The sequence below is a fragment of the Lonchura striata genome, chromosome 31, assembly GCF_050655825.1.
Source record: "Lonchura striata isolate lonStrDom1 chromosome 31, ASM5065582v1, whole genome shotgun sequence".
Lineage (NCBI taxonomy): Eukaryota > Metazoa > Chordata > Aves > Passeriformes > Estrildidae > Lonchura > Lonchura striata.
Window position 1 is genome coordinate 5,934,449 of NC_140733.1, and position 27,622 is coordinate 5,962,070.

Here is a 27,622-nt window from a genome sequence, read left to right on the forward strand (position 1 = left end):
TTATGCACTTATTATGTTTTCCGTTCAATTCAGTAAAACATCGTTACGGTTACAAAACTATAACATAAGTAAACGCCAAGAAACATTTAAATCCCAACAAAAAGCGCCATCCCACGCATTTAACCGAAACTCTAACGCTAAAATAAAGCTCAGCAGGGTCCCAGCACCCACCTGGGGGGGGGTCCCGGCGGCGGGCGGCCCCTCGGGGGGTCCCCCGTAGCCACGGTAATCCATGTCGCGATAGTCGTGGTCCCGCTGGGCGCGGGAGCCGTCCTCGGAGGGGGCCGGGGCGCCCCCGTAACGCCCCGTGCGGTCCCCGCGGCCGCCCCTGCGAGGGGCGAGGTCAGCGCTGCTGCCCAGACCTCGGAGGGACCCCCCGAAGCCGCACCCCGAATCCTGGACGGCAAATCTGGACCCCAAATCCTGGACACCAAATCTGGACCCCAAATCCTGGACAGCAAATCTGAACCCTGAATCCTGGACAGCAAATCCTGACCCCGAATCCTGGACAGCAAATCTGAACCCCGAATCCTGGACGGCAAATCTGGACCCTGAATCCGCACCCCAAATCCTGGACAGCAAATCTGGACCCCAAATCGGCACCCTGAATCCTGGACACCAAATCTGAACCCCAAATCCTGGACAGCAAATCCTGACCCCGAATCCGCACCCCAAATCCTGGACATCAGATCTAGACCCCGAATCTGCACCCCGAATCCTGGACAGCAAATCTGGACCCCGAATCCTGGACAGCAAATCTGAACCCCAAATCCTGGACAGCAAATCTGGACCCCAAATCCTGGACAGCAAATCCTGACCCCAAATCCGCACCCCAAATCCTGGACACCAAATCTGGACCCCGAAGCTGCACCCCAAATCCTGAACACCAAATCTGGACCCCAAATCCTGGACAGCAAATCTGAACCCCGAAGCTGCACCCTAAATCCTGAGCAGCAAATCCGGACCCCAAATCCTGGACAGCAAATCCTGACCCCCGAATCCGCACCCCAAATCCTGGACCCCAAATCTGCAGAACAAATCGTGGACACCAAATCTGCACCTCAAATCTGGACCCCAAATCTCCAGAAAAAATCTTGAACCTCAAATTCTGGACCCCAAATCCTGGACCCCAAATCCTGGACACCAAATTCTGACCCCAAATATGTATAACAAATCCTGGATCCTAAATCTGGACACCAAATCCTGCACTCCAAATCCTGGACACCAAATCCTGCACCCCAAATCTGGACCCCTAATCCAGACCCCAAATACTGACCCAAATCTGCACAATGAATCCTGGACCCCCAATGGTTCCTTCCACCCTCTGGGGTCCCCAAAGTCCCCTCTGCCCTCAGGGGTCCCCAAATGTCCCCTCACCCCCCCCAGGGCATCCCCAAATACCCCCTGAGGTGCCCCCAAATGTCCCCTCCCTCCCCAGTGTCACCTCCCCAAAATATTCCATTTAATTTCCTTGGGAGTCCTCAAGAGCTGCCCAATGTTCCCCCCAGATCCCGAATTTTGGGGATCCCCAGGTTCCCCCCTCACCTGCGCTCGTACTCCATGGTGCCAGCACCTGGGAGGGCAGAAACTGGTTGGACTGGGAGGAACTGGGCGGTTACTGGGATGGACTGGGTTCAGTGGGAACAGAATGGAATGAACTGGGATGGACTGGGAGGAACTGGGCGGTTACTGGGATGGACTGGGATCAATGGGAACAGAACAGAATGAACTGGGATGGACTGGGAGGAACTGGGCGGTTACTGGGATGGACTGGGATCAATGGGAGCAGAATGGAATGAACTGGGATGGACTGGGAGGAACTGGGCGGTTACTGGGATGGACTGGGATCAATGGGAACAGAACAGAATGAACTGGGATGGACTGGGAGGAACTGGGCGGTTACTGGGATGGACTGGGATCAATGGGAACAGAACGGAATGAACTGGGATGGACTGGGAGGAACTGGGATGGACTGGGAGGAACGACTGGAAAATTTTGTGGCAAACTGGAAAGGCCAGAAGGGGAACAAGGGGGAAATGGAGATTGAACTGGGATGAACTGGGAGCCACTGGGACCTGTGCAGGGGAGCAGGAGCAGACACGACCACCCTCACACCCCGCCCTAATTAGCATAAAGCCACACCTAATTAAAACACAACCCACCACCCCTAATTAGCATGCAAACACTCCCTAATTAACATACAACGCGCCACCCCTAATTAGCATATAAATATACCCCTCAATTAACATGCAACGCACCACCCCCTAATTAGCATTAAAATACCAGCCCCGGGTCCCGCTCTCACACCCCCCTCCCTCACAAACGGCACCGGGAGTCCCGGTCAGCCCCGCCCCTCCCGGTCAGCCCCGCCCCTCCCCGCAGGCCCCTCCCGTCCCGGCCGGGCCCGTCCCGCCCCTCACGCCGTCCCGACCTTCCCGGGCGCCGCCACCGCCGCCGCTGCCCAGCGCCAAAATGGCGGCGCCGCTCCCGCTCGGCCGGGCCCGTCCCGCGCGCCCGCCCTCGCCGCGCTCCCATTGGTCGGTGCTCCCGCCACTCCGAAAACGCCGCGTTTTTATTGGTCCGCGCTGTAGAGGGGGCGGTGCAGCGCTACGACTGGCGCGGCCACGGCGAGGAAGTAGGCGGGCCAAAGGAGGTGCAGCGCTGTGATTGGCTGCGCCGCGCGGGGGCGGGACGGAGCGCCAATGCGAGGCGGCGATTGGCCGGATTGAGGGGGAGGAAGGGGCGAGGCGGAGCGGCGGGGGAAGATGGCGGCGCTGTGGCGGGCGCTGCGGGCGCTGCGGGCGCTGCCCGCCGGGGCTCGGGGCCGCTCGGCGGGATCGCCCGGGGCTGTGGCGCTGCCGCGGCCGCTCGGGGCCGAGGCGCACGAGGAGGAGCCGATGCTGGTGGCGCAGAGGAAGGTGAGAGGCCAAGGGCAAAGCGACAGCGGCGGGGCGGGGGTTGTGTGGGGACGGTGGGGGCGTGGTCAGGGGCGGGGCTTCTGTAAAGGAAAAATGGCGGATTTTGGAGAAGGCGTGGTTTAAAGGTTGTGGGCGGGACTTCGGTGGGCGGGGTGGTGTTGGGCGGGGCTTTGTGGGCGGAGCCTGTTTTGGGGCGGGGCTTCAGCGTGCTCAGGTGAATGCAGGGCTGTAAAGGGGCGTGGTCAGGGCTGTGGTGTGGGAGGGGGACACACCTGGGGGTCCAGGGGGAGGAGGTGGGACACACCATGGGGTGGGGTTTGGGTTCAGGTGGCTCCTCTGGCCCTGAGGAGGGGGTGGAACACACCTGGGGGTCCAGGGGGAGGAGGTGGGACACACCTTGGGGTCCAAGGGGAGGGGGTGGGACACACCTTGGGGTGGGGTTTGGGTTCAGGTGGCTCCTCTGGCCCTGAGGAGGGGGTGGAACACACCTGGGGGTCCAGGGGGAGGGGGTGGGACACACCTTGGGGTCCAAGGGGAGGGGGTGGGACACACCTTGGGGTGGGGTTTGGGTTCAGGTGGCTCCTCTGGCCCTGCGGAGGGGGTGGAACACACCTGGGGGTCCAGGGGGAGGGGGTGGGACACACCTGGGGGTGCCTGGGTGGGGCAGGGGGCTCACAGGACCCTCCCCCCACACAGAACCCCGACTATCATGGCTTCTCGGCCGACCCCGATGCCGACGTGCTGAACATGCGCGCCGCCTTCGTGGCCGGCATCTCCATCGCCATCGTCCTGGGCTCCGTCTTCGTGCATTACCTGCCCGACTATGGGTCTGTGATCGGGGGGTTCTCACCTGGGAAACCCCCCCACGGTGAAGAGGGGGAGAGGGGCAGCCCCAAGGGGAGATTGTGGGGAAGCTGTGGAGGGGCTCTTAACTAAATTTTTGGGGTTTTTTGGGGTGTCTTTGGGTGCTGGAGGGTCTCCTGAGAGTTCTGTAGGAGCTCGCAAGGGAATTTGGGGGCCCACAAGACCCCCCCTGTGCATCCTATGGGGATCTCCATTAATTTTTTGGGGGTCTGTAGGGCCCTGGGCAGCTCTGAGGGTGTGTATAGGAGCCCATGGTGGATCTGGGAGAGGATTTAGGGGGCTACAGAGCCCTGGGGGGGCTATAGGAGGCTGAGGGGGCTTAGTGTGGACTCTGGGGGGTCGTATGGGATCTATAGGGGTATCCCAGGGTCCATCCCAGGCCCCTTGAGGAGGGAGGAATTTGGACACCTGGCAGGGGCTTTGGGATGTCCCCATGGATCCCCAAGGTGTGGGGCTCACCTGTCCACCCCCTCCCCCACAGGCTGCAGAAGTGGGCGCGGCGCGAGGCCGAGATCCAGGTGCGGGAGCGGGAGCGCCGGGGGCTGCCCCTGCTCACCTCCAACTACTACGACCCCAAGCGCCTCCCCCTGCCCCCCCCGGAGTGACCCCAGACCCCGGTGTTGGTTTGTGAATAAAGTTCTGGATCCCCCCCGACTCCTGCGCCTTTTATTTTGGGGGGAAGAACAAGAAACTACATCTCCCATCGGCCCCTGCGGCCCAGTGACGTCACCAGGCAGCGACACCGCGGGATTTGTGCTCTGGTCCCGCGGCCATTTCCGCGTGCTCATCACACTGCATTTCCCAGAGGCCCTTTCGGCTCTCTGACGTCACCAGGCCGCGACACCATGCGGAAATGGCGCCCTGATCCCCATGGCCCCTCCCATGAGCCCCTGGAGCTCCCCACAGCCCCTGTGAGCCCCCCATGGCCCCCTACAGCCACCAAGCCCCGCATAAGCGGCCAGTGAGCCCCTCTGGGGCCCTGGAGACCCCCGAGGCTCCCCACGCTCCCCCTGGGCTGCACTAGACCCCCTTTGGTGCCCCATAGCCCGCTCAAATCCTCCCCAAGCCCCTGTGTGTAGCCGCCTGTGGCTCTGAGGGCCCCCGTTAGGTTTCTATAGGTTCCTGCGTTACCTCGGAGACCTTGATTTAAATTTTTTGCATACGGTTCCCCATAGTTGTGCAATTCGGCATGACACTACGTAAAGTCTTCCGCGGTTTCCTGTGGGCTCTTCAAGCGCTCCTACAAGCCTCTGATAGGCCCCTATAAGCCCCCACAAACCCCCTTTGTGTCCCTATAGCCCCCCACGGGCTCCTATGGCTCCCAGACCCCCCCGTACCCCCCATAGCCCCCCCCCACTCCGCCTTTCCAGCCCCTTGTCCCCTCTCGGCCGCCGTCGGGGCGGCGTGCGCCGCGCCGGGTCACGAGGCCCAGCAGGGGGCGTGGCCTTCCCCATCCGGGGCTCTGCGGCAGGAAAAGGGGCGTGGCCAGCCGGGGCGCGCCCGCCCAATCCTCGCGTCGGCTGAGGCGGGGAGGGAGGGGGCGGGCGGTGGCGGGAGGAGACAGCCAATGAGAGCGCGGCGCCGGGCGGCGCTGACCAATGGGAGAGCGCGGCGGGCGGGGCCTCTCGCGCGCAGGGAGGGGGCGGCGGGTGGCAGCGGCCGCGGCCGCCATCTTGTCGCGGAGGAGCCGAGCGGAGCGGGCGGGACCCGGCGGCGGGGCCTGGACAGCGACATTGGTGCGGGGCCGGCGGCGAGCCCGGGGCTCCTTGGGGGCTTCTCCGGCCTGGAGGGGTGCGGGGAGGCGGCCCCGGGGCCGGCCAGTGCGGCCCCGCCTTGGGGGAAGCCGCGCCGGGCCTGAGGGGGCCGTGGGGGGAGCTGTGAGGGGGAACCGCCCCCCCCACACACACACCGGGACCCTCAGGATGGGGAGCGCGGGCCGGGGCTGCGAGCCCCGCTCGGGGACCGCCGGGAATGGGGAACCCCCCCCGGGTGGGACCCCGGGGATGGGGAACCCCCCAGGAATGGGGAACCCCCGCAAGGGAGGCCCCGAGGGATCGCCCCGGGATGGGACCCCCGGGACCCCCGCGGGCTCCCCGGTGCTGGGAGCGCTCTCAGGTGGGGGGGGGCGGTGCTGTGCCTGGGTCTGGGGGGTGCTGGGGTGGTCTGATGTCCCCTAGTGCCACCTCGCTGTCCCCAAGTGTCCCTCCCCACCCTTCCGTGTGTCCCTCCATCCCTGCGTGTCGCCCTGTCCGTCCCAGGTGTCGCCGGGGCGGTGACAGCCAATGGGACAGCGCGGGGGTGTCGCACCTGGTGGCCCCGCCCTGACCCCATTCACCTGGTGTCACCCTCTGTGTCCCCACTGTCACCTGGTGTCACCCTCGGTGTCCCTGCTGTCACCTGGTGTCACCCTCTGTGTCCCCACTGTCACCTGGTGTCACCCTCTGTGTCCCCATTCTCACCTGGTGTCACTCTCTGTGTCCCCACTGTCACCTGGTGTCACCCTCGGTGTCCCCATTCTCACCTGGTGTCACCCTCGGTGTCCCTGCTGTCACCTGGTGTCACCCTCTGTGTCCCCACTGTCACCTGGTGTCACCCTCGGTGTCCCCGCTGTCACCTGGTGTCACCCTTGGTGTCCCTGCTGTCACCTGGTGTCACCCTCTGTGTCCCTGGTGTCACTCTCTGTGTCCCCATTGTCACCTGGTGTCACCCTGCATCACTCTCTCCATCCCTTCGTGTCCCTCAGTGCCACCTCCAGTGTCACCTGGTATCACTTCCACATCATCCCCTGTGCCTGGTGTCACCTCTTGTCACCAGTGTGTCACTGTGTCCTGCTCAGTGCCACCCTCTGTGTCACCCCGGCTGTCGGTGACCTCAGGTCACCACAGATGTCACCTCTCGCCCCCAGCATCACCCCATGTCTCTCCCAGTGTCCCAGCACTGTCCCCGTGTGACTGCCTGTCCCTTGTCCCTGTCCCTAAATGTCCAGCTGGCAGTCCCCAAATGTCCAGTTCCTTGCTGTCCCTGTCCCCAACTGTCCCCTGACCTGTCCCTGTCCCCAGCTGTCCCCTGACCTGTCCTTGTCCCCAGATGTCCAGCTTCCCTTTGCCCATGGATGTCCCTGTGTGTCCCCTGACCTGTCCTTGTCTCCTGGTGTCCTCAGCTGTCCCTTGACCTGTCCCTGTCCCCGTGCATCCCCTGACTGTCCCTGTCCCCAGCTGTCCCCTGACTGTCCCTGTCCCCAGATGTCCCCAGCTGTCCCCTGACCTGTCCGTGTCCCCAGCTGTCCCCTGACTGTCCCTGTCCCCAACTGTCCCCTGACCTGTCCGTATCCCCAGCTGTCCCCTGGCTGTCCCTGTCCCCAGCTGTCCCCTGACTGTCCCTGTCCCCAGCTGTCCCCTGACCTGTCCGTGTCCCCAGATGTCCCCTGACTGTCCCTGTCCCCAGATGTCCCCTGGCTGTCCCTGTCCCCAGATGTCCCCAGCTGTCCCCTGACTGTCCCTGTCCCTGTCCCCAGCTGTCCCCTGACTGTCCGTGTCCCCAGCTGTCCTCTGACTGTCCCTGTCCCCAGCTGTCCCCTGACTGTCCCTGTCCCCAGATGTCCCCAGCTGTCCCCTGGCTGTCCCTGTCCCCAGCTGTCCCTTGACCTGTCCGTGTCCCCAGCTGTCCCCTGACTGTCCCTGTCCCCAGCTGTCCCCTGACTGTCCCTGTCCCCAGCTGTCCCCTGACTGTCCCTGTCCCCAGATGTCCAGCTCCCCGCTGTCGAAGAAGCGCCGCGTCTCTGGGTCAGAGCCACCGACGGGCTCCAGCCGCGCCCCTGCCCCCGCCGTGTCCCCGAGCGTCACCCCCGCCAACGTGAGTGCCACCACCCCCTCCTGAGTGCCACCACCCCCTCGGGGACCCTGAGTGCCCATGGGGGCTTTGTCACCCTCTGGGGAGCCCGTGGTGTCATTGTCACCTCTGTGGTGCTCAGAGCTGCTGCTGGGGATGTGGTGTCTCCTGGGGGTGCCGTGTGTTTCTCGATGTCCCCTAACTCTGCTCAGAGTCATTTATTGTCCCTCTTGGCTTGTTTCTTTGTCCTGAGGGTGACATTTGTCCCCCAGGTCCCCAATGTCCCTTCAACAATGGGCAGTGTCACCCACAAGGTGTCACCTGCCCAATGTTGTCACCACAGAGTGACACCACAGCCCTGCCATCCCTGCTGTCACCCCCTGCCACCCCTTGGGGGTCCTGCTCGCTGTCCCAGGGTGTCACAGCACCGTTGTCACCCTCAGTGTCCCCGTGGTGACACCGCTGTCCCCTCTGTCCCCAGGGAATGGCGAAGAACGGGGCCGAGGCCGAGATCGATGAGGGGCTCTACTCCCGCCAGCTGTGAGTGATGGGGACACGGGGGGGACATTTTGGGGTCCCCAAGGGGGTTTGGGGTCCCCACGGACATGGGGGGCTCCCTGTGGAGTGGGGGAGTCCCCCATAGTTTGGGGGTTCCCCATGGATTTGGGGTTTTCTCATAGTTTGGGGTGTGCTCTGTGAGTTGTGGGGTCCCCATGGATTTGGGGTTTCCCCGTGGATTTGGGGTTTCTCCATAGTTTGGGGGGTCCCCATGGTTTTGGGGTTTCCCCGTGGATTTGGGGTTTCTCCATAGTTTCGGGGGTCCCCATGGTTTTGGGGTTTCCCCGTGGATTTGGGGTTTCTCCATAGTTTCGGGGGTCCCCATGGATTTGGGGTTTCCCCGTGGATTTGGGGTTTCTCCATAGTTTGGGGGGTCCCCATGGGTTTGGGGATGTGGCGTAATTAGGGTTTCCTTATACATTTGGGAATTTTATAAGTATGGGGATGCACTTGAATTCGGGGGGTTCTACAGCCTTGAGGGGGTTCCAATCGAAATTTTTGGGTTCCCATTCTTTGGGATCTCATGGAGATTTTTGAGTTTTCATTGAGGTCTTTGGGTTCCCGTTGAGATATTTGACTTTTCATTGATGTCTTTGGGATCCCATTGAGATTTTTGGGTTCCTGTTGAGTTCTTTAGCACTTCATTGAGGTTCTTTGGGCTTCCATTGGGTTTTTGGGGTCCCCATAAACTGAGGTTCCTTATGGATTTGGGGTTTTCCCATAAACTTGGGCTTCTTTATGGGTGTGATCTCATGGATTGAGATTTCCCCATAAATTCAGGATTTTTTATTATTTTAAGCAATTAAGCAGCACGTACTTAAACTGTGGGGGCATCTTACAACCTTTACAAGTTTCCCCTGCGAGCTTTGAGTTTTTTGGGGTTTCCCCTGATTTTTTTGGGGGGTTTTCTCCCTCCCAGGTACGTGCTGGGCCACGAGGCCATGAAGCGCATGCAGACCTCCAACGTGCTGGTGTCGGGGCTGCGGGGGCTGGGCGTGGAGGTGGCCAAGAACCTGGTGCTGGGGGGGGTCAAATCCGTCACGCTGCACGACCCCCACCCCGCAGCCTGGGCCGACCTGGCCTCCCAGGTGGGTCCTTGTGGGCTTTTTTGGGGTTTTTTTACCCCAAAATGTCGTTAATTGCCGCGTTCGGGGGCTTGAGTTTCTTCTGGGTGCGAGGGGATTTTGGAGGGAGGTTTATTTTGGGGTGATTTTGGGGTGTTTTGGAGGTGTTTGGGGTTGGTTTTGGAGGTGTTGGGAGTGTGTTGTGGGGAATTTGGGGTGTTTTGGGGATGTTTCTGGGGTCTTAGGGGGTTTTTTGAAGGGTGTTTTGGGATTTTTTAGAGGTTCCAGCCCCACCCCGAGCCCTCATTCCTCCCCTGTTCTGCTTGGGGGAAGAGGATGTGGGGTATTTGGGGATGTTTGGGGGAAGTTTTTGGGGGGTTTTTGGGATGTTTGGGGGATGTTTTTGGGGTTTTTTTTTTTGATATTGTGGGGCTGTTTTGGGGATGATTTGGGGTTGCTTTGGGGATGTTTTGGGGTTGCTTTGGAGTTGTTTATGGGGATGTTTTGGGGTTGCTTTGGGGTTGTTCATGGGGCTGCTTTGGGGGTGTTTTGGGGTTGTTTTGGGGTATTTTAGGGTTTCCTGACTCTCGTTCCCCCCAGTTCTACCTGCGGGAGGAGGACGTGGGGCGCAGCCGGGCCGAGGCCACACTGCCGCGCTTGGCCGAGCTCAACTCCTACGTGGCCGTGAGCAGCACCCGGGAGCCGCTGTCCCAGGAGCTGCTGGGCACATTCCAGGTAACCTGGCACAGGTGTGCCCACCTGGGCACAGGTGTAACCCCCTCAGACAGGTGTAACCCACTCAGGTGTGCCCACCTGGGCACGGGTGTAACCCCCTCAGACAGGTGTAAACCCCTCAGGTGTGCCCACCTGGGCACAGGTGTAACCCCCTCAGGCAGGTGTAACCCCCTCAGACAGGTGTGCCCGCCTGGGCACAGGTGTAACCCCCTCAGACAGGTGTAACCCCCTCAGGTGTGCCCACCTGGGCACAGGTGTAACCCCCTCAGACAGGTGTAACCCCCTCAGGTGTGCCCACCTGGGTACAGGTGTAACCCTCTCAGGCAGGTGTAACTCCCTCAGGTGTGCCTATCTAGGGACAGGTGTAACCTCAGACAGGTGTAACCCCCTCAGACAGGTGTGCCCGCCTGGGCACAGGTGTAACCCCCTCAGACAGGTGTGCCCACCTGGGGACTGCTGTAAACCTCAGGTGTGCCCCCTCAGGTGTAACCCACTCAGGTGTGCCCGCCTGGGCACAGGTGTAACCCCCTCAGACAGTTGTGCCCACCTGGGGACTGCTGTAACCCCCAGGTGTGCCCCCTCAGACAGGTTTAACCCCCTCAGGTGTGCCCCCTCAGACAGGTGTGCCCACCTGGGGGGGGTCAGATGTCCCAGGTAATCCAGGTAGGTGACCCAGCTGAGCCAAGGCGGGTGGCCCAGGTAGGTGGCCAAGCTGCCCTAGCTCAGGTGGCCTGGGTGACTCAGGTGGGTGCCCAGGTGAGTGCCCAGGTGAGTGCCCAGCTGCCCTGTCCCACAGGTGGTGGTGCTGACCAACTCCCCGCTGGAGGAGCAGCTCTGGGTGGGCGATTTCTGCCACAGCCACGGCATCAAGCTGGTGGTGGCCGACACACGCGGGCTCTTCGGGTGAGGGGCACCCCCAAACGGGGCCCTTTTGGGGTCCCTTTTGGGGTGGGATTTTTGGGGTGGATCCCTTTTGGGGTGGGTCCCATTTGGGAAGGGTCCTTTGGGGTGGGATTTTTGGGGTGGATCTCTTTTGGGGTGGATCCCTTTTGGGGTGGGTCCTTTTTGGGGTAGATCCCTTTTGGGGTGGATCCCTTTTGGGGTCCCTTTTGGGGTGGGATTTTTGGGATGCATCTCTTTTGGGGTGGGTCCCATTTGGGAAAGGTCCTTTGGGGTTGGATTTTTGGGGTAGGATTTTTGGGGTGGATCCCTTTTGGGGTGGGTCCCTTTTGGGGTGGGTCCTTTTTGGGGTTGGATTTTTGGGGTGGATCCCTTTTGGGAAGGGCCTTTTAGGGGGGAAATTTTGCCAGGATGGGTCCCTTTTGGGGTGGGATTTTTAGGAAGTTCCTTTTTGGCGTGGAGATTTTAGGGTGAATCCCTTTTGGGGTGGGGATTTTGTGGTGGATAACTTGGGATGGGGATTTTAGGGGAAACGTTTTATGGTAGATCACTTTTGAGGCAGGATTGTTAGGAGTTTCTTTTCAGGGGTGGAGTTTTAGAGTGGGAATTTTTGCATATATCCCTTTTAGAGAGGATTTTTAGGAAATTCTTTTCTGGGGTGGGACTTTTGGAGTGGGATTGTAGGGTGGGATTTTAGGCTGGACCCCTTTTGGGGTTCCATGCTGATCCCCCTCTCGCAGGCAGCTGTTCTGTGACTTTGGGGACGACATGGTGGTGACAGACCCCAACGGGGAGCAGCCCCTCAGTGCCATGGTGTCCATGGTCACCAAGGTACGGGGAGGGGACAGCCCCGAGCTGTCCCCTCATGGGTGTCCAGGGGGGTTTTGGGGTGTCCTGGGCCCCTCAGCAGCCCCTGTGTCCCTCTGGGGGGGGTTTCCTGTGTGCCCATGTCCCCAGGGCTGTCCTGGGGAGGTTCCTGTGTCCCTTCTGTGTCCCCCGGGCTGTCCTGGGGAGGTTCCTGTGTCCCCTCTCTGTCCCCTGACCATGCCCCGTGTCCCCAGGGCTGTCCTGGGAAGGTTCCTGTGTCCCCCCTGTGTCCCCTGACCATGCCCCGTGTCCCCAGGGCTGTCCTGGGGAGGTTCCTGTGTCCCACCCATGTTCCCTGACCATGGCCTTTGTCCCCAGGGCTGTCCTGGGGAGGTTCCTGTGTCCCCCCCGTGTCCCCTGACCGTGCCCCCTGTCCCCAGGGCTGTCCTGGGAAGGTTCCTGTGTCCCTTCTGTGTCCCCCGGGCTGTCCTGGGAAGGTTCCTGTGTCCCCCCCGTGTCCCCTGACCATACCCCGTGTCCCCAGGGCTGTCCTGGGAAGGTTCCTGTGTCCCCCCCATGTTCCCTGACCATGGCCTTTGTCCCTAGGGCTGACCTAGGGAGGTTCCTGTGTCCCACCCCATGTTCCCTGACCATGGCCTTTGTCCCTAGGGCTGTCCTGGGGAGGTTCCTGTGTCCCCTCTCTGTCCCCTGACCATGCCCCGTGTCCCCAGGGCTGTCCTGGGGAGGTTCCTGTGTCCCTTCTCTGTCCCCAGGGCTGTCCTGGGAAGGTTCCTGTGTCCCACCCCATGTCCCCTGACCATGCCCCGTGTCCCCAGGGCTGTCCTGGGAAGGTTCCTGTGTCCCTTCTGTGTCCCCAGGGCTGTCCTGGGAAGGTTCCTGTGTCCCCTCTCTGTCCCCTGACCATGCCCCCTGTCCCCAGGGCTGTGCTGGGGAGGTTCCTGTGTCCCCCCCATGTTCCCTGACCATGGCCTTTGTCCCTAGGGCTGTCCTGGGGAGGTTCCTGTGTCCCTTCTGTGTCCCCCGGGCTGTCCTGGGAAGGTTCCTGTGTCCCCCCCGTGTCCCCTGACCATGCCCCGTGTCCCCAGGGCTGTCCTGGGAAGGTTCCTGTGTCCCCTTTCTGTCCCCTGACCGTGCCCCCTGTCCCCAGGGCTGTCCTGGGGAGGTGACCTGCCTGGACGAGGCGCGCCATGGCTTCGAGACGGGCGACTTTGTCACCTTCACGGAGGTGGAGGGGATGGAGGAGCTGAACCGCTGCGGGCCGGTGGAAATCCGCGTGCTGGGTGAGCCCTGGCTTTGGGGGGCCCTCACCTGGGGCACTTTTGGGGTCTCTGAGGCACCTGGGGCTGCTCTGAGGGGTCTGTGAGGCACCTGGGGCCATTCCTGGGGTACCCCCCTCACTTGGGGCTGTTCCAGGGTGGTCTCTGAGGCACCTGGGGCCCTTTTTGGGCTGTTCCACACACCTGGGTCCCTTTTCTGGGCTCTCCCACACACCTGGGGCCCTTTTTGGGGTGCCCTGGTGACACCCCTGTGTCCCCAGGGCCCTACACGTTCAGCATCGGGGACACCAGTGGCTACGGGGACTACGTGCGGGGTGGCATCGTCACCCAGGTCAAGATGCCCAAGCACATCCACTTCGTGAGTGGCACTGGGACGGACTGGGGGGCACTGGGAGGGCACTGGGAGGGGCTTGGGCGTCACTGGGTTATACTGGGCTACACTGGGTTATACTGGTCTCTATTGAGTTATTCTGGGTTATAGTGGATTATACCAGGTTGTATTGGGTTATGTTAGTTTATGTGGGTTTATACTGGGTTATAGTAGGCTATACTGGGTTATACTGGGCTGTACTGGTTTGTTCTGGGTTGTACTAGTTTATGTTAGTTTATGCTAGGGTGTACTGGGTTATATGGAGCTGTACTGGTTTATACTGGGCTGTACAGGTTTATGCTGATTTGCACTGGGGTGCCCCCTCCAGAAATGGTTGTGGGACGTGCTTAGGGGGTGGTACTGGGCTGTACTGGTTTACACTGGGATGTCACCTGTCCCCATCCTGTCCCAGAAACGGTTGCGGGACGCGCTGGCCGAGCCCGAGATGATGGTGACGGATTTTGGGAAGGCCGAGAGGCCCTCGATGCTGCACTGGGCGTGGCAGGGCCTGCACCGCTTCCTGCGGCAGCACGGCCGCGCCCCGCGGCCCCGCCACCAGGTAGGGACAGCGGGGACACCGCGGGGACACCGCGGGGACAGCGGGGTACCGGGATGTTGGGGGTGTTGGAGGCCACCATGATCTGCCCCATCTTGGCCGCTCCCGTTGCCAGGTGGTGACGCTGGGGACATGGAGGGTGTTGGGGATGTGGAGACCACCATGACCTGTCCCAACACAATGTTTCTGGGGTCCTGGTGACACTGGGGACATGGAGGCCACCATGACCTGCCCCAGCATGATGTTCCCATGTCCTGGTCACACTGGGGACATGGAGGGTGTTGGGGACATGGAGGCCACCATGACCTGTCCCAACACAATGTTTCTGGGGTCCTGGTGACACTGGGGACATGGAGGGTGTTGGGGACATGGAGGCCACCATGACCTGCCCCATCGTGGCCACCCCTGGGTGGTGACACTGGGGACATGGAGGGTGTTGGGGACATGGAGGCCACCATGACCTGTCCCAACACAATGTTTCTGGGGTCCTGGTGACGCTGGGGACATGGAGGGTGTTGGGGACAGGGAGGTCACCACGGCCTCACAAGAATTTGGGGACATCAAAGGGGTTGGGGGTGGCTGGGGCTTGGAGGGACATGGGGGACATGGAGACACTGGGTCCTGCACCAGGAGGGACCCACCCCCACCATGGTCCCATTGTCTCTTAGGGACACTGGTGACATCATTTGGGGGTGTCAGAGACTCTGGAGTGGCTTTTGGGGATTCTGAGGCCATGGAGGCCACCAGGCCCTGCTCGTGGCCCCTCCCCACTGTCTCCAGCGCTGTCCCCAGCGCCGTGTCCCTGTCCTTGTCCCCGACAGGGTGACGCGGCCGAGGTGGTGGCCCTGACCAAGGAGGTGGCCGCGGGGGCCGAGCTGGACGAGGAGCTGGTGCGGGAATTGGCCTTCCAGGCCACCGGCGACCTGGCCCCGGTCAACGCCTTCATCGGCGGCCTGGCCGCGCAGGAGGTCATGAAGGTACCGTGTCCCCAAGGCCAGCTGGGGCCGCTGTCCCTGTGTGTCACAGCTGGAGTTGCTCATCTGGCCAGACTCGGTGTCTGTGTCCCCTGGTGGTGTCCCCTGGGGTCACTGCAGTGTCCTTGAGGTGGTCACTGGGGTTCCCCCGATGTCACTGCCTTGTCCTTGTCCTGTCCCTGGGTCCTTGTCCCTGACGTATTTCCAGGTTCCTGTCCCTCATGTCCCTGGGATGTCCCCAGCGTGTCTCCCACTGTCCTGTCCCTGATCCATCCCTTGGGATGTCCCTGACGTGTCCCTCAGGATTTCCATGTCCCTATCCCTGTCCCCAGGCTGTCCCTGTCCCTAGCTGTCCCTGACTGTCCCCATCCCTGACTGTCCCCAGGCTGTTTCTGGCTGTCCCTGACTGTCCCTGACTGTCCCCGGGCTGTCCCTGACTGTCCCCGTCCCTGGCTGTCCCCAGGCTGTCCCTGACTGTCCTCGGGCTGTCCCTGACTGTCCCCAGGCTGTCCCTGACTGTCCTCGGGCTGTCCCTGACTGTCCCCAGGCTGTCCCTAACTGTCCCCGGGTGTCCCCGTCCCTGACTATCCCTGGGCTGTCCCTGACTGTCCCCATCCCTGGCTGTCCCCAGGCTGTCCCTGACTGTCCCCAGGCTGTCCCTGTCCCTGACTGTCCCCAGGCTGTCTCTGACTGTCCCTGGGCTGTCCCTGACTGTTCCTGTTCCTGACTGTCCCCAGGCTGTCCCTGACTGTCCCTGGCTGTCCCTGACTGTCCCCATCCCTGACTGTCCCCATCCCTGACTGTCCCTGTCCCTGACTGTCCCTGTCCCTGACTGTCCCTGGCTGTCCCCATCCCTGACTGTCCCTGTCCCTGACTGTCCCTGTCCCTGACTGTCCCCAGGCTGTCCCTGACTGTCCCTGGCTGTCCCTGGCTGTCCCCATCCCTGACTGTCCCTGTCCCTGACTGTCCCTGTCCCTGACTGTCCCTGGGTGTCCCTGACTGTCCCCAGGCTGTCCCTGACTGTCCCCGGGCTGTCCCTGACTGTCCCCGGGTGTCCCTGACTGTCCCCGGGTGTCCCTGTCCCCCAGGCTGTGTCGGGGAAGTTCACGCCCATCACGCAGTGGCTTTACTTCGACGCGCTCGAGTGTCTGCCCGAGGAGAACCGCGACACGCTGCTGACCGAGGAGCAGTGCCGGCCGGTGAGGGGACACGGGGACACCTGGGGGGCTGGGGGACACCCCTGGGCGGTGTCACTTTGGGGGGTCATCAGTTGGAGGACACTGGTTAGGGGATCCCCACTGGTCACCCCGCTGCGGACAGCAGGTGCCTCACGGGGTGAGGGTGGCCACCAAGCACCCATGGGTGGTCATTCCATGAGGACACAGCCACGGCTGCTGTCACCCCTGAGTCCCCGTGGTGGCTCTGCAGCCCCGGGGGTGTCCCCTGGCAGGTGACACAGCCAGGTGACGCCGGTGTCGCATCGTCCCCAGCGCAACAGCCGCTACGACGGGCAGATCGCGGTGTTCGGGGCCGAGCTGCAGGCCAAGCTGGGCGCCCAGAAGTACTTCGTGGTCAGTGTCCCCATGTCCCCAGTGTCCTCACGCGTGGTCTCCATCATCCATGAGTTTCTTGTGTTGTCACCTGTTCCTCAAACGTCACCAAATTTCCCTTCAGAGATTTACAAGCGTCACCTCTCCCACCCGCACGTCCCCAACCATCCTGGGCCACCCTAAGTGTCCCCATGTGTCCCTTCTGTGTTCCCTGGTGTCCTCACACGTTTCACAATTGTTCCTTCAAGTCATCCGCATGTCCTCGATGTCCCTCGTGTCCCCAACACTGATCGAGTGTCCTCAGAGTGTCCCAAAGTCTCCCTTCACCCCAGTTCCTTGCCCACCACGTGTCCCCAACCCTCCTGGGGCCACCTCGTGCTGGGTCCCCACACATCCCCACGTGTCCCCAGCCCCACAGGCCACCTCGTGCTCTGTCCCCACGTGTCCCCACCCCTGTGAGCCACCTCGTGCTCTGTCCCCACGTGTCCCCACGTGTCCCCGGCAGGTGGGGGCGGGGGCCATTGGCTGCGAGCTGCTCAAGAACTTTGCGATGGTGGGACTGGGCTGCGGCCCCGAGGGCAGCGTCACCGTCACCGACATGGACACCATCGAGAAGTCCAACCTCAACCGCCAGTTCCTCTTCCGGCCGTGGGACGTCACGGTGAGGGCTCGGAGTGTCTGGAGCGTTGGCCAACGTTGGGTTGGCTACGCCAAGCTGGAGTGGGTGAAGTTGGGGGGACAATGAGGGGCAGAGCCAGTGGAGGTTGGGCAGCCACCCTTAAGATGCTGCCATTGAGTTGGCCAACGTCAAGGATTGAGCTTTGTGCTCACCATCAGCGGTTGAGTGTCATGCTCAACGTCGACACTTAAGTTTCTTGACCACTGTCAATGGTTGAGTTTCTTGCCCACCATCAGCGGTTGAATTTCATTCTCAACATCAACAGTTGAGTTTTTTGGCCAATGTCACCATTAGAGTTTCTCGGTCAACGTCAAGTTCTTGGCCAATGTTTCAGGTTGAGTTTTGTGCTCGTTAGCTTCTTGGCCAGCATCAACAATCAAGTTTCATGCTCGATATCAACTGTTGAGTTTCTTTGCCAGTGTCAGTGGTAGAATTTTTGGCTAACGTCAATGATTGAGTTTTGTGCTCAACAGTAACGATTGAGTTTCTTGGCCAACATCAACAATTGAGTTCTGTGCTCAACAGTAATGGTTAACTTTCTTGGCCAACACCAACAATTGAGTTCTGTGCTAAATGTCAGTGGTTGAGTTTCTTGGCCAATGCCAATGACTGGTTTTCCTGGTTCATATCAACGGTTGGCTTTTGCGCTCAGCGTCAACAGTTGAGTTTCTTGGCCAACACCCATGGTTGAGTTTTTGGGATGTGTCGCCGCATTAGGAAAGGGGCGTGGCCTCCAAGGGCGTGTCCCAAGGGGCGGGGCTCACAGCCCAGCTCTTCCCCCACCCACAGAAGCTGAAGTCGGAGCGGGCGGCGGCGGCGGCGCGGGAGATGAACCCGGCGCTGCGCGTCAGCAGCCGCACCGACCGCGTGGGCCCCGACACCGAGCGCGTCTACGACGACGACTTCTTCGAGGGGCTGGACGGCGTGGCCAACGCGCTGGACAACGTGGATGCGCGTGAGCACGGGGGGCTGGGGGCTGCAGGGACCTCGGGGGGCGCAGGAGTGACCCTTGGGGGGCTGTGGGGACCCTTCAGGGGCTGTGGGGACCCTTGGGGGGCTATGGGGACCCTTGGGGGGCTATGGGGACCCTTGGGGGGCTATGGGGACCCTTGGGGGGCTATAGGGACCCTTGCGGGGCTATGGGGACCCTTGGAGGGCTATGGAGATCCTTGGAGGGCTATGGGGATCCTTGGGGGCTATGGAGACCCTTGGGAGCTATAGGGACCCTTGGGGGGACATGGGGACCCTTGGGGGGCCATGGGGACCTTTGGGGGGCTATGGGGACCCTTGGGGGGCTATGGGGACCCTTCAGGGGCTGTGGGGACCCTTGGGGGGCTATAGGGACCCTTGGGGGGCCGTGGGGACCCTTGGGGGGCTATGGAGACCCTTGGGAGCTATGGGGACCCTTGGGGGGCTATGGGGACCCTTGGGGGGCTATGGGGACCCTTGGGAGCTATGGGGACCCTTGGGGGGCTATGGGGACCCTTGGGGGGCCATAGGGACCCTTGGGGGGCTATGGGGACCCTTGGGGGGCTATGGGGACCCTTGGGGGGCCGTGGGGACCCTTGGGGGGCTATGGGGACCCTTGGAGGGCTATGGGGACCCTTGGGGGGCCGTGGGGACCCTTGGGGGGCTATAGGGACCCTTGGGGGGCTATGGGGACCCTTGGGGGGCTGTGGGGACCCTTCGGGGGCTGTGGGGACCCTTGGGGGGCTATGGGGACCCTTGGGGGGCTATTGGGACCCTTGGGAGCTATGGGGACCCTTGGGGGGCTATGGGGACCCTTGGGGGGCTATTGGGACCCTTGGAGGGCTATGGAGACCCTTGGGGGGCTATAGGGACCCTTGGGGGGCTATGGGGACCCTTGGGGGGCTGTGGGGACCCTTGGCAGGGGCTGTGGGGATCCTTGGAGAGCTGCCCCATAGCCCCTGCTTGTGCCCCATATCTGTGGGTTCCACACAGCCCCTGGGGGTGCCCCATATTTGAGGGTACCCCATATCTGGGTTCCCCACAACCCCTGGGGTGCCCTCTATTCATAGGGTGCCCCATAACCCCCAAAGATCTTAGGCAGTGTGTACTGTGGGGTGTCCCATATCTGGGGGTGCCCCATCTGTACCCCCTGGGGTGCCCCACACCCCCTGGCCTGCCCCATAACTGCCCCCCACCCCCGGGCAGGGCTGTACACAGATGGGCACTGAGTTTATTCTAGGATTCCCTATATCCACTGCTCATGCTCCATATCTAGGGGTGCCCTACAGCCCTTGGGGGTGCCCCACACCCCCTGGCCTGCCCCATAACTGCCCCCCACCCCCGGGCAGGGCTGTACATGGACCGGCGCTGCGTTTATTACCGGAAGCCGCTGCTGGAGTCGGGCACGCTGGGCACCAAGGGCAACGTGCAGGTGGTGATCCCGTTCCTGAGTGAGTCCTACAGCTCCAGCCAGGACCCCCCCGAGAAGGCCATTCCCATCTGCACCCTCAAGAACTTCCCCAACGCCATCGAGCACACGCTGCAGGTGCGTCCAGGTGTGCCCAGGGGCACCTGGCGGGCATGGGGGGCACCCGGGGTGTCCGGCTGGAGCGTGCCCAGCTGGTGTTTTTGGGGGGTTCCAGATGGCTGGGTGGCACTTGAGGGGTCCTGGAGAGCACAGGGGTCCCGTTCGGAGGTATCTCAGACTCTGGGTTCCCTGCTTTGGGGGGTCCTGGATTTGGAGTTGTGGTCTGGGGGGTCCTGGACACCGGAGTCATTCTTTTGGGGGTCCTGGGTTCTGGTTTGGGGGTTCTGAACATTGGGGTTGTGATTTAGGGGGTGTTCTGGACACTGGGGTTCCATTTTGGGAGATCCCAGACTCTGTTCCCTGGTTTTGGGGGTCCTGCACACTAAAGTGCCCATTTTGGGGGGTCCTGGATACCAGGCTTTTGGTTTGGTGGGTCCTGGACATCAGGGTTCCATTTTGGGGAATCCCAGACACCAAGTTCCCTGTTTTGGGGTGTCCTGGGCACCGCAGTCCCTGTTTTGGGGTGTCCTGGGCACTGCAGTCCCTGTTCCGGGGTGTCCTGGGCACTGCAGTCCCTGTTCCGGGGTGTCCTGGGCACCGCAGTCCCTGTTTCGGGGTGTCCTGGGCACTGCAGTCCCTGTTTCGGGGTGCCCCTGGTGCCAGAACCCCCCAGTGACACCCCCTTGTCGCAGTGGGCGCGTGACGAGTTCGAGGGGCTCTTCAAGCAGCCGGCCGAGAACGTGAACCAGTACCTGATGTGAGTGTGGGGGACGGGAACCCCAAATCCCACTGGATACCCCCCCAGAGACCCCAAATTCCTAGAAAACACCCTACACCCTGTGAGCCTCCCATAACCCCTGTACCCCCCTAACCCCTGCACCCCGTTTCCCCCAGGGACCCCAAGTTCCTGGAGCACACCCTGCACCCTGTGATGCCCTATAACCCCTGTGACCCCCCTAACCCCCTGCACCCCATTTTCCCCCAGGGACCCCAAGTTCCTGGAGCGCACCCTGCACCCTGTGACCCCCCTAACCCCTGTGACCCCCATTTTCCCCCAGGCACCCCAAGTTCCTGTAGCACACCCTGCACCCTGTGACCCCCCTAACCCAGGCCTGCACCCCATTTTCCCCCAGGGACCCCAAGTTCCTGGAGCGCACCCTGCACCCTGTGACCCCCTCAAACCCCTGTGACCCCCCTAACCCCCTGCACCCCATTTTCCCCAGGGACCCCAAGTTCCTGGAGCGCACCCTGCGCCTGGCGGGCACCCCTGTGACCCCCCTAACCCCCTGCACCCCCTTTTCCCCCAGGGACCCCAAGTTCCTGGAGCACACCCTGCACCCTGTGACCCCCTCAAACCCCTGTGACCCCCCTAACCCAGGCCTGCACCCCGTTTCCCCCAGGGACCCCAAGTTCCTGGAGCACACCCTGCACCCTGTGACCCCCCCTAACCCCTGTGACCCCCCCTAACCCCTGTGACCCCCCTAAACCCCTGCACCCCATTTCCCCCAGGGACCCCAAGTTCCTGGAGCGCACCCTGTGACCCCCCTAACCCCTGCACCCTTTTCCCCCAGGGACCCCAAGTTCCTGGAGCGCACCCTGCACCCTGTGACCCCCCCTTAACCCCTGCACCCCGTTTCCCCCAGGGACCCCAAGTTCCTGGAGCGCACCCTGCGCCTGGCGGGCACCCCTGTGACCCCCCTAACCCCCTGCACCCCATTTTCCCCAGGGACCCCAAGTTCCTGGAGCGCACCCTGCGCCTGGCGGGCACGCAGCCGCTGGAGGTGCTGGAGGCCGTGCAGCGCAGCCTGGTCAGCGACCGGCCCCGCGCCTGGCCCGACTGCGTGGCCTGGGCCTGCCGGCACTGGCACCGCCAGTACAGCAACAACATCCGCCAGCTGCTGCACAACTTCCCCCCGGGACAGGTGGGAGACATTAATTAACACCCTATTTAATTAGTTAGCCCTGATTAATTATCCTATTAACACCATTAGTTACCTTATTTGCCCCCATTGCTTCATTTATCCCAACCTCGTTTACCCCAGCATCCACCAGCTGCTGCACAACTTCCCCCCAGGACAGGTGGGAGAGCTTAATTAACATGTTATTTAATTAATTATCTTCTTAGCCCTGATTTATTATCCTATTAACACCATTAGTTACTTTATTGGCCCTCATTGCTTTGTTTACCCCAAACTCATTTACCTCAATATCCAGCAGCTGCTGCACAACTTACCCCTGGGACAGATGGAAGAGCTTAATTAATTTGTTACTTAATTTGTTAGCCCTGATTAATTATCCTATTAACACCATTAGTTACTTTATTTGCCCTCATTACTTTATTTACCCCAACCAATATCTGCCAGCTGCTGCACAACTTACCCCTGGGACAGGTGGGCACCTGTTAATTACCTTGTTAACCTGGTTAATTACATTGTTAGCCCCAATTAATTGCTCCACTAACCCTGTTAGTTATCTAATTTACCCCAATCAATTACCTCATTTACCCCAACATCTGCCAGCTGCTGCACAACTTCTCCCCAGGAGAGGTGGGCACCACTATTAATTATCTCCTCAACACTCATTAATTATCTCCTTAACTCTCATTAATTACCTCCTAAACCCAAATTAATTGCCTTGTTAACACACATTACCTTGTTAACCCTATTATTTCATTTACCCCAACATTTGCCAAGACAGGTGGGCACCCCTTGATTATCTTGTTAATCTAATTAATACGTTGTCGACTTAAACAATTGGCTCAGTAACTCAAATTAATTACTCATTAAGCTCAATTAATGACCTTGCTAACCTGATTTTCTCTCTTCCCGCCAGAAAACAAACTCGGGGACCCTGTTCTGGTCGGGGCCCAAGCGCTGCCCCCACCCCCTCGTGTTCGACCCCGACAACGTGAGTGGGGTCACCTGGGGAGGGACATCACCTGTGTCACCTGGGGAGGGGACAGCACCTGTGTCACCTGGGGGCGGGACAGCACCTGTGTCACCTGGGGAGGGGACAGCACCTGGGGGAGGGACATCACCTGGGGAGGGGACAGCACTTGGGTCACCTGGGGCTGGGGGCATCACCTGTGTCACCTGGGATGGGGACAGCACTTGGGTCACCTGGGGAGGGGACAGCACTTGGGTCACCTGGGGAGGGGACAGCACCTGGGGGAGGGACATCACCTGGGTCACCTGAGGGAGGGGCTGTGCCCTGTAGGTGCCACCCCTGTCTCTCTGAGTGCCAACCCTCCCCCCGTGGGTGCCACCTGCCCCCCTTTGGGTGCCACCTGCCCCCCGTGGGTGCCACCCCCGCCCCTCTGAGTGCCACCTGCCCCCCGTGTCCCCCAGCCCCTGCACCTGGACTACGTGGTGGCGGCGGCGAACCTGTTTGCGCAGAGCTACGGCATCGCGGGCTCGCGGGACCGGGCGGCCGTGGCCGAGCTGCTGCGGCACGTGCGCGTGCCGCCCTTCGCGCCCAAGGCCGGCGTGCGCATCCACGTGTCCGACCAGGAGCTGCAGAGCGCCAGCGCCGCGCTGGGTACGGCACGGCGGGCACGGGAGAGGGGCTGGGGCACGGGGAGAGGGGCTGGGGAGACTGGGAGAGGGGCTGGGGCACTGGGAGAGGGGCTGGGGGTATTGGGAGAGGGGCTGGAAATTATTGTGGGGACTGGGAACACTGGGAGAGGGGCTGGGGACACTGGGAGAGGGGCTGGGGTATTGGGAGAGGGGCTGGGGGCACTGGGAGAGGGGCTGGGGCACTGGGAGAGGGGCTGGGGGCACTGGGAGAGGGGCTGGGGCATTGGGAGAGGGGCTGGGGGCACTGGGAGAGGGGCTGGGGGTATTGGGAGAGGGGCTGGGGTATTGGGAGAGGGGCTGGGGTATTGGGAGAGGGGCTGGGGGCACTGGGACAGGGGCTGGGGCACTGGGACAGGGGCTGGGGGCACTGGGAGAGGGGCTGGGGGCACTGGGAGAGGGGCTGGGGGCACGGGGAGAGGAGCTGGGGCACTGGGAGAGGGGCTGGGGCACTGGGAGAGGGGCTGGGGCACTGGGAGAGGGGCTGGGGTATTGGGAGAGGGGCTGGGGTATTGGGAGAGGGGCTGGGGACACTGGGAGAGGGGCTGGGGTATTGGGAGAGGGGCTGGGGGCACTGGGAGAGGGGCTGGGGGCACTGGGAGAGGGGCTGGGGCACTGGGAGAGGGGCTGGGGCACTGGGAGAGGGGCTGGGGTATTGGGAGAGGGGCTGGGAATTATTGTGGGGACTGGGAACACTGGGAGAGGGGCTGGGGACACTGGGAGAGGGGCTGGGGCACTGGGAGAGGGGCTGGGGTATTGGGAGAGGGGCTGGGGTATTGGGAGAGGGGCTGGGGACACTGGGAGAGGGGCTGGGGTATTGGGAGAGGGGCTGGGGGCACTGGGAGAGGGGCTGGGGGCACGGGGAGAGGAGCTGGGGCACTGGGAACACTGGGGGGCACTGGGAGAGGGGCTGAAATGCCACCCTGGGCACAGAGGGAGCACTGGGTGGGCTTTGAATGCCACTTTGGGTGAGGGGCTGGGGGTCCCACGGGTGCCAGGGGAGTCCCACGGGTGCCAGGGGGTGCAGGGGGGCGCGGGGGTCCCACGTGTGCCCCTCTCTCCCTCCCCACAGACGACGGGCGCCTGGAGGAGCTGAAGGCGTCGCTGCCCAGCCCCGAGGAGCTCCCGGGGTTCCGGATGTTCCCCATCGACTTCGAGAAGGTGGGTGCTGCTCTCTGCCCTCCTGGGTAACCCCCTGGGTGCCCCCAGCCCTCCTGGGTGCCCCCCATCCACCCCTGGCTGTCCCCAGGACGATGACACCAATTTCCACATGGATTTCATCGTGGCCGCCTCCAACCTGCGGGCGGAGAACTACGACATCCCCCCGGCCGACCGCCACAAGGTGGGCACCGGGCTGGGTGAGGGTCTGGGGGGACCTATGGGGTGTCAAGGGTGCTAATGGGATTTTGGGGCTGCTGGGAGAGGTTCTATGGGGTTTTTATGGGTGCTGGAGGTTGCTTGGGGTATTTCCGGGGTTATTGTGGGGTGCTATGGGGTTTTTATGGGTGTTGGGGGGTGTTTTGGGGTATTTCAGGGGTTATTGTGGGGTGCTATGGGGTTTTTATGGGTGTTGGGGGGTGTTTTGGGGTATTTCAGGGGTTATTGTGGGGTGCTATGGGGTTTTTATGGGTGTTGGGGGGTGTTTTGGGGTATTTCAGGGGTTATTCTGGGATGTGTGGGGCACACACAGAGCCCATATGGACCCCACAGTGGCCGTGGGGTTCTGGGGTGGGCTGTGAATCCCTCAGGCTGGTTCTTGGGGCCATCCCCCAAACCCTAAATCCCTTTTTTCTGTCCCCCAGAGCAAACTGATCGCGGGGAAGATCATCCCGGCCATCGCCACCACCACGGCGGCCGTGGTGGGCCTGGCGTGCCTGGAGCTCTTCAAGCTGGTGCAGGGGCACCGCCGGCTGAGCTCCTACAAAAACGCCTTCCTCAACCTGGCCCTGCCCTTCGTGGGCTTCTCCGAGCCCCTCGCGTGCCCCCGCAACAAGGTGGGCACCGCCAGGGCCGGGCGGGGTCACTGCGGGGTGGCCGGAGGGGGTTTGGGGTCATGGTGGGGCTGGGGGTCACTTCCAGAGGGGATTTGGGGTCACAGTGGGGCTGGGCTCTGTTCCCAGTGGGGATTTGGGGTCACAGTGGGACCAACCTTTGCTCCCAGCAGGGATTTGGGGTCACAGTGGGGCTGGGCTCTGTTCCCAGTGGGGATTTGGGGTCACAGTGGGGCTGGGCTCTGTTCCCAGTGAGGATTTGGGGTCGCAGTGAGGCTGGGCTCTGTTCCCAGTGAGGATTTGGGGTCACAGTGAGACCAGGCTTTGCTCCCAGAGGGAATTTGGGGTCACAGTGGGGCTGGGCTCTGTTCCCAGTGGGGATTTGGGGTCACAGTGGGGCTGGGCTCTGTTCCCAGTGAGGATTTGGGGTCACAGTGGGGCTGGGCTCTGTTCCCAGTGAGGATTTGGGGTCGCAGTGAGGCTGGGCTCTGTTCCCAGTGGGGATTTGGGGTCGCAGTGGGGCTGGGGGTCGCTCCCAAAGGGGATTTGGGATCCCCCCCCCAGCTCTGACCGTCCCCACCGTGTCCCCAGTACTACGAGGTGGAGTGGACGCTGTGGGACCGGTTCGAGGTGCAGGGGCTGCAGCCCGACGGGCAGGAGATGACCCTGCGCCAGTTCCTCGCCTACTTCAAGGTACTGGGAGGGACTGGGAGGGGAGCAGGGGACAACTGAGGCACCCCAACCAAGAGGAGAGTGCTGGGAACGGGGGAAAGGTCCAGCCCCTGTGGTGGCCGATGTCCCCAAACCCCACTGACCCCTGTGGTGGCCGATGTCCCCAAACCCCGCTGACCCCTGTGGTGGCTGATGTCCCCAAACCCCACTGACCCCTGTGGTGGCCGATGTCCCCCAGTCCCACTGACCCCTGTCCCCATGTCCCCACAGAAGGAGCACCGGCTGGAGATCACCATGCTGTCCCAGGGCGTGTCCATGCTCTACTCCTTCTTCATGCCGGCCGCCAAGCTGCGCGAGCGCCACGACCAACCGTAGGGACACAGGGGACACGGGGGACACGGGTGGGCTCCAGGGCAGGGACAGGACAGCAGGGTTGGAGGAAGGCACAGGGTCATGTCCTGGGGACAAGAACACGGCCCTGTGGTGGGAGGACGTGTTTCAGGGGTGGGGACAGGGTGTGGCTGTGTCCCCTTGTCCCTCAAGGATGACCTCTGCCACATGTCCCTGCCATGTCACCCTCTGATGACACAGACCATGCCACGTCTCCCTCCATGCACCCAGGATGACCCATGCCACATGTCCCTGCCGTGTCCCCTCTAAGAATGACCCATGCCACATGTCCCTGCCATGTCCCTCTATGTCCCCCTGTCCCCACAGGATGACAGAAATCACAGCTCATGTCCTGCCATGTCCCCCACTGTCCAAGATGACAGACTGTGCCCTATGCCCCTGCCATGTCCCCTATCCACACAGGATGACCATGTCCCTGCCACATTCCCTGTCCCCACACCATGACCATGTCCCTGCCACGTTCCCCATCCCCACAAGATGACCACGTCCCTGCCATGTCTCCCATCCCCACAAGATGACCATGTCCCTGCCATGTCTCCCATCCTCACAACATGACCATGTCCCTGCCATGTTCCCCGTCCCCACACGATGACCACATCCCTGCCATGTTCCCCATCCCCACAAGATGACCACGTCCCTGCCATGTTCCCCATCCCCACAAGATGACCACGTCCCTGCCATGTTCCCCATCCCCACAACATGACCACGTCCCTGCCATGTCCCCTGTCCCCCCAGGATGACAGAGATCGTGACGCGGGTGTCCAAGAAGAAGCTGGGCCGCCACGTCAAGGCGCTGGTGTTCGAGCTGTGCTGCAACGACGACAGCGACGCCGACATCGAGGTGCCCTACGTGCGCTACACCATCCGCTAGGGGGCGCCCGGCCCCGCCCCGCCCGGCCCCGCCCCCACGGGCCACGCCCCCCCACGCCCCGCCCCCTCCCATAGTCGTTGTTGTGTCGGCCCCGCCCCCTGGGTGGGGGCGGGGCCTGGGGGCGGGGCGAGGGCCCCGCCCAATAAATATAGACCTTGGCAAAAAGGGGGCGTGTCCGAGTCACGGGTGACAGCGGTGACAGCGGTGACAGTGCTCCCTGTGGTGGCAATGCTGTGGCTGGCATGTGACAGCGGTGACAATGTTCCCTATGGTGGCAATGACATGGCTGGCACATGACAGCGGTGACAGTGCTCCCTGTGGTGGCAATGACATGGCTGGCACGTGACAGCGGTGACAGTGCTCACTGTGGTGGCAATGACATGGCTGGCACGTGACAGCGGTGACAGTGCTCCCTGTGGTGGCACCAAGGTGGCACCAACTCCTGTGGTGGCAATGTCATGGCTGGCATATGACAGAGGTGACAGTGCTCCCTGTGGTGGCAATGGC

The 27,622-nt window shown here is 62.1% G+C and overlaps 3 protein-coding genes across 3 annotated transcripts in view; 2 read left to right on the forward strand and 1 right to left on the reverse strand.

Annotated features, from left to right (window-relative positions):
• Positions 1-2,524, reverse strand: part of RBM10 (RNA binding motif protein 10) — a 31,351-nt gene extending 28,827 nt beyond the window's left edge. The window contains exons 1-3 of the mRNA XM_085563479.1: positions 2,432-2,524; positions 1,546-1,573; positions 172-328 (exon numbers count right to left, since the gene is read on the reverse strand). Of these exons, the coding sequence (XP_085419605.1) occupies positions 172-328; positions 1,546-1,562 (174 nt within the window). The 5' untranslated portion in view covers positions 1,563-1,573; positions 2,432-2,524. The remainder of the gene's footprint in view (positions 1-171; positions 329-1,545; positions 1,574-2,431) is intronic.
• Positions 2,525-2,733: 209 nt separating this feature from the next.
• NDUFB11 (NADH:ubiquinone oxidoreductase subunit B11) lies at positions 2,734-4,436 on the forward strand. The gene is made up of 3 exons (XM_021550490.4): positions 2,734-2,918; positions 3,615-3,745; positions 4,264-4,436. The coding sequence occupies exons 1-3, from the start codon at positions 2,766-2,768 to the stop codon at positions 4,385-4,387; spliced, it is 408 nt and encodes a 135-aa protein (XP_021406165.3). The 5' UTR covers positions 2,734-2,765; the 3' UTR covers positions 4,388-4,436.
• Positions 4,437-5,457: 1,021 nt separating this feature from the next.
• UBA1 (ubiquitin like modifier activating enzyme 1) lies at positions 5,458-27,280 on the forward strand. Its single transcript, XM_077789724.2, has 26 exons — positions 5,458-5,518; positions 7,524-7,634; positions 8,092-8,150; positions 9,088-9,256; positions 9,833-9,967; positions 10,764-10,870; positions 11,608-11,698; positions 12,843-12,975; positions 13,233-13,330; positions 13,755-13,901; positions 14,720-14,875; positions 15,961-16,071; positions 16,363-16,443; positions 16,928-17,083; positions 17,891-18,056; positions 19,420-19,616; positions 20,291-20,355; positions 21,325-21,520; positions 22,431-22,505; positions 22,946-23,135; positions 24,243-24,331; positions 24,420-24,512; positions 24,973-25,164; positions 25,753-25,854; positions 26,104-26,204; positions 26,980-27,280. Exons 2-26 carry the CDS (start codon positions 7,524-7,526, stop codon positions 27,113-27,115), a joined length of 3,156 nt encoding a protein of 1,051 aa, XP_077645850.1. The 5' UTR covers positions 5,458-5,518; the 3' UTR covers positions 27,116-27,280.
• Positions 27,281-27,622: the final 342 nt, after the last annotated feature.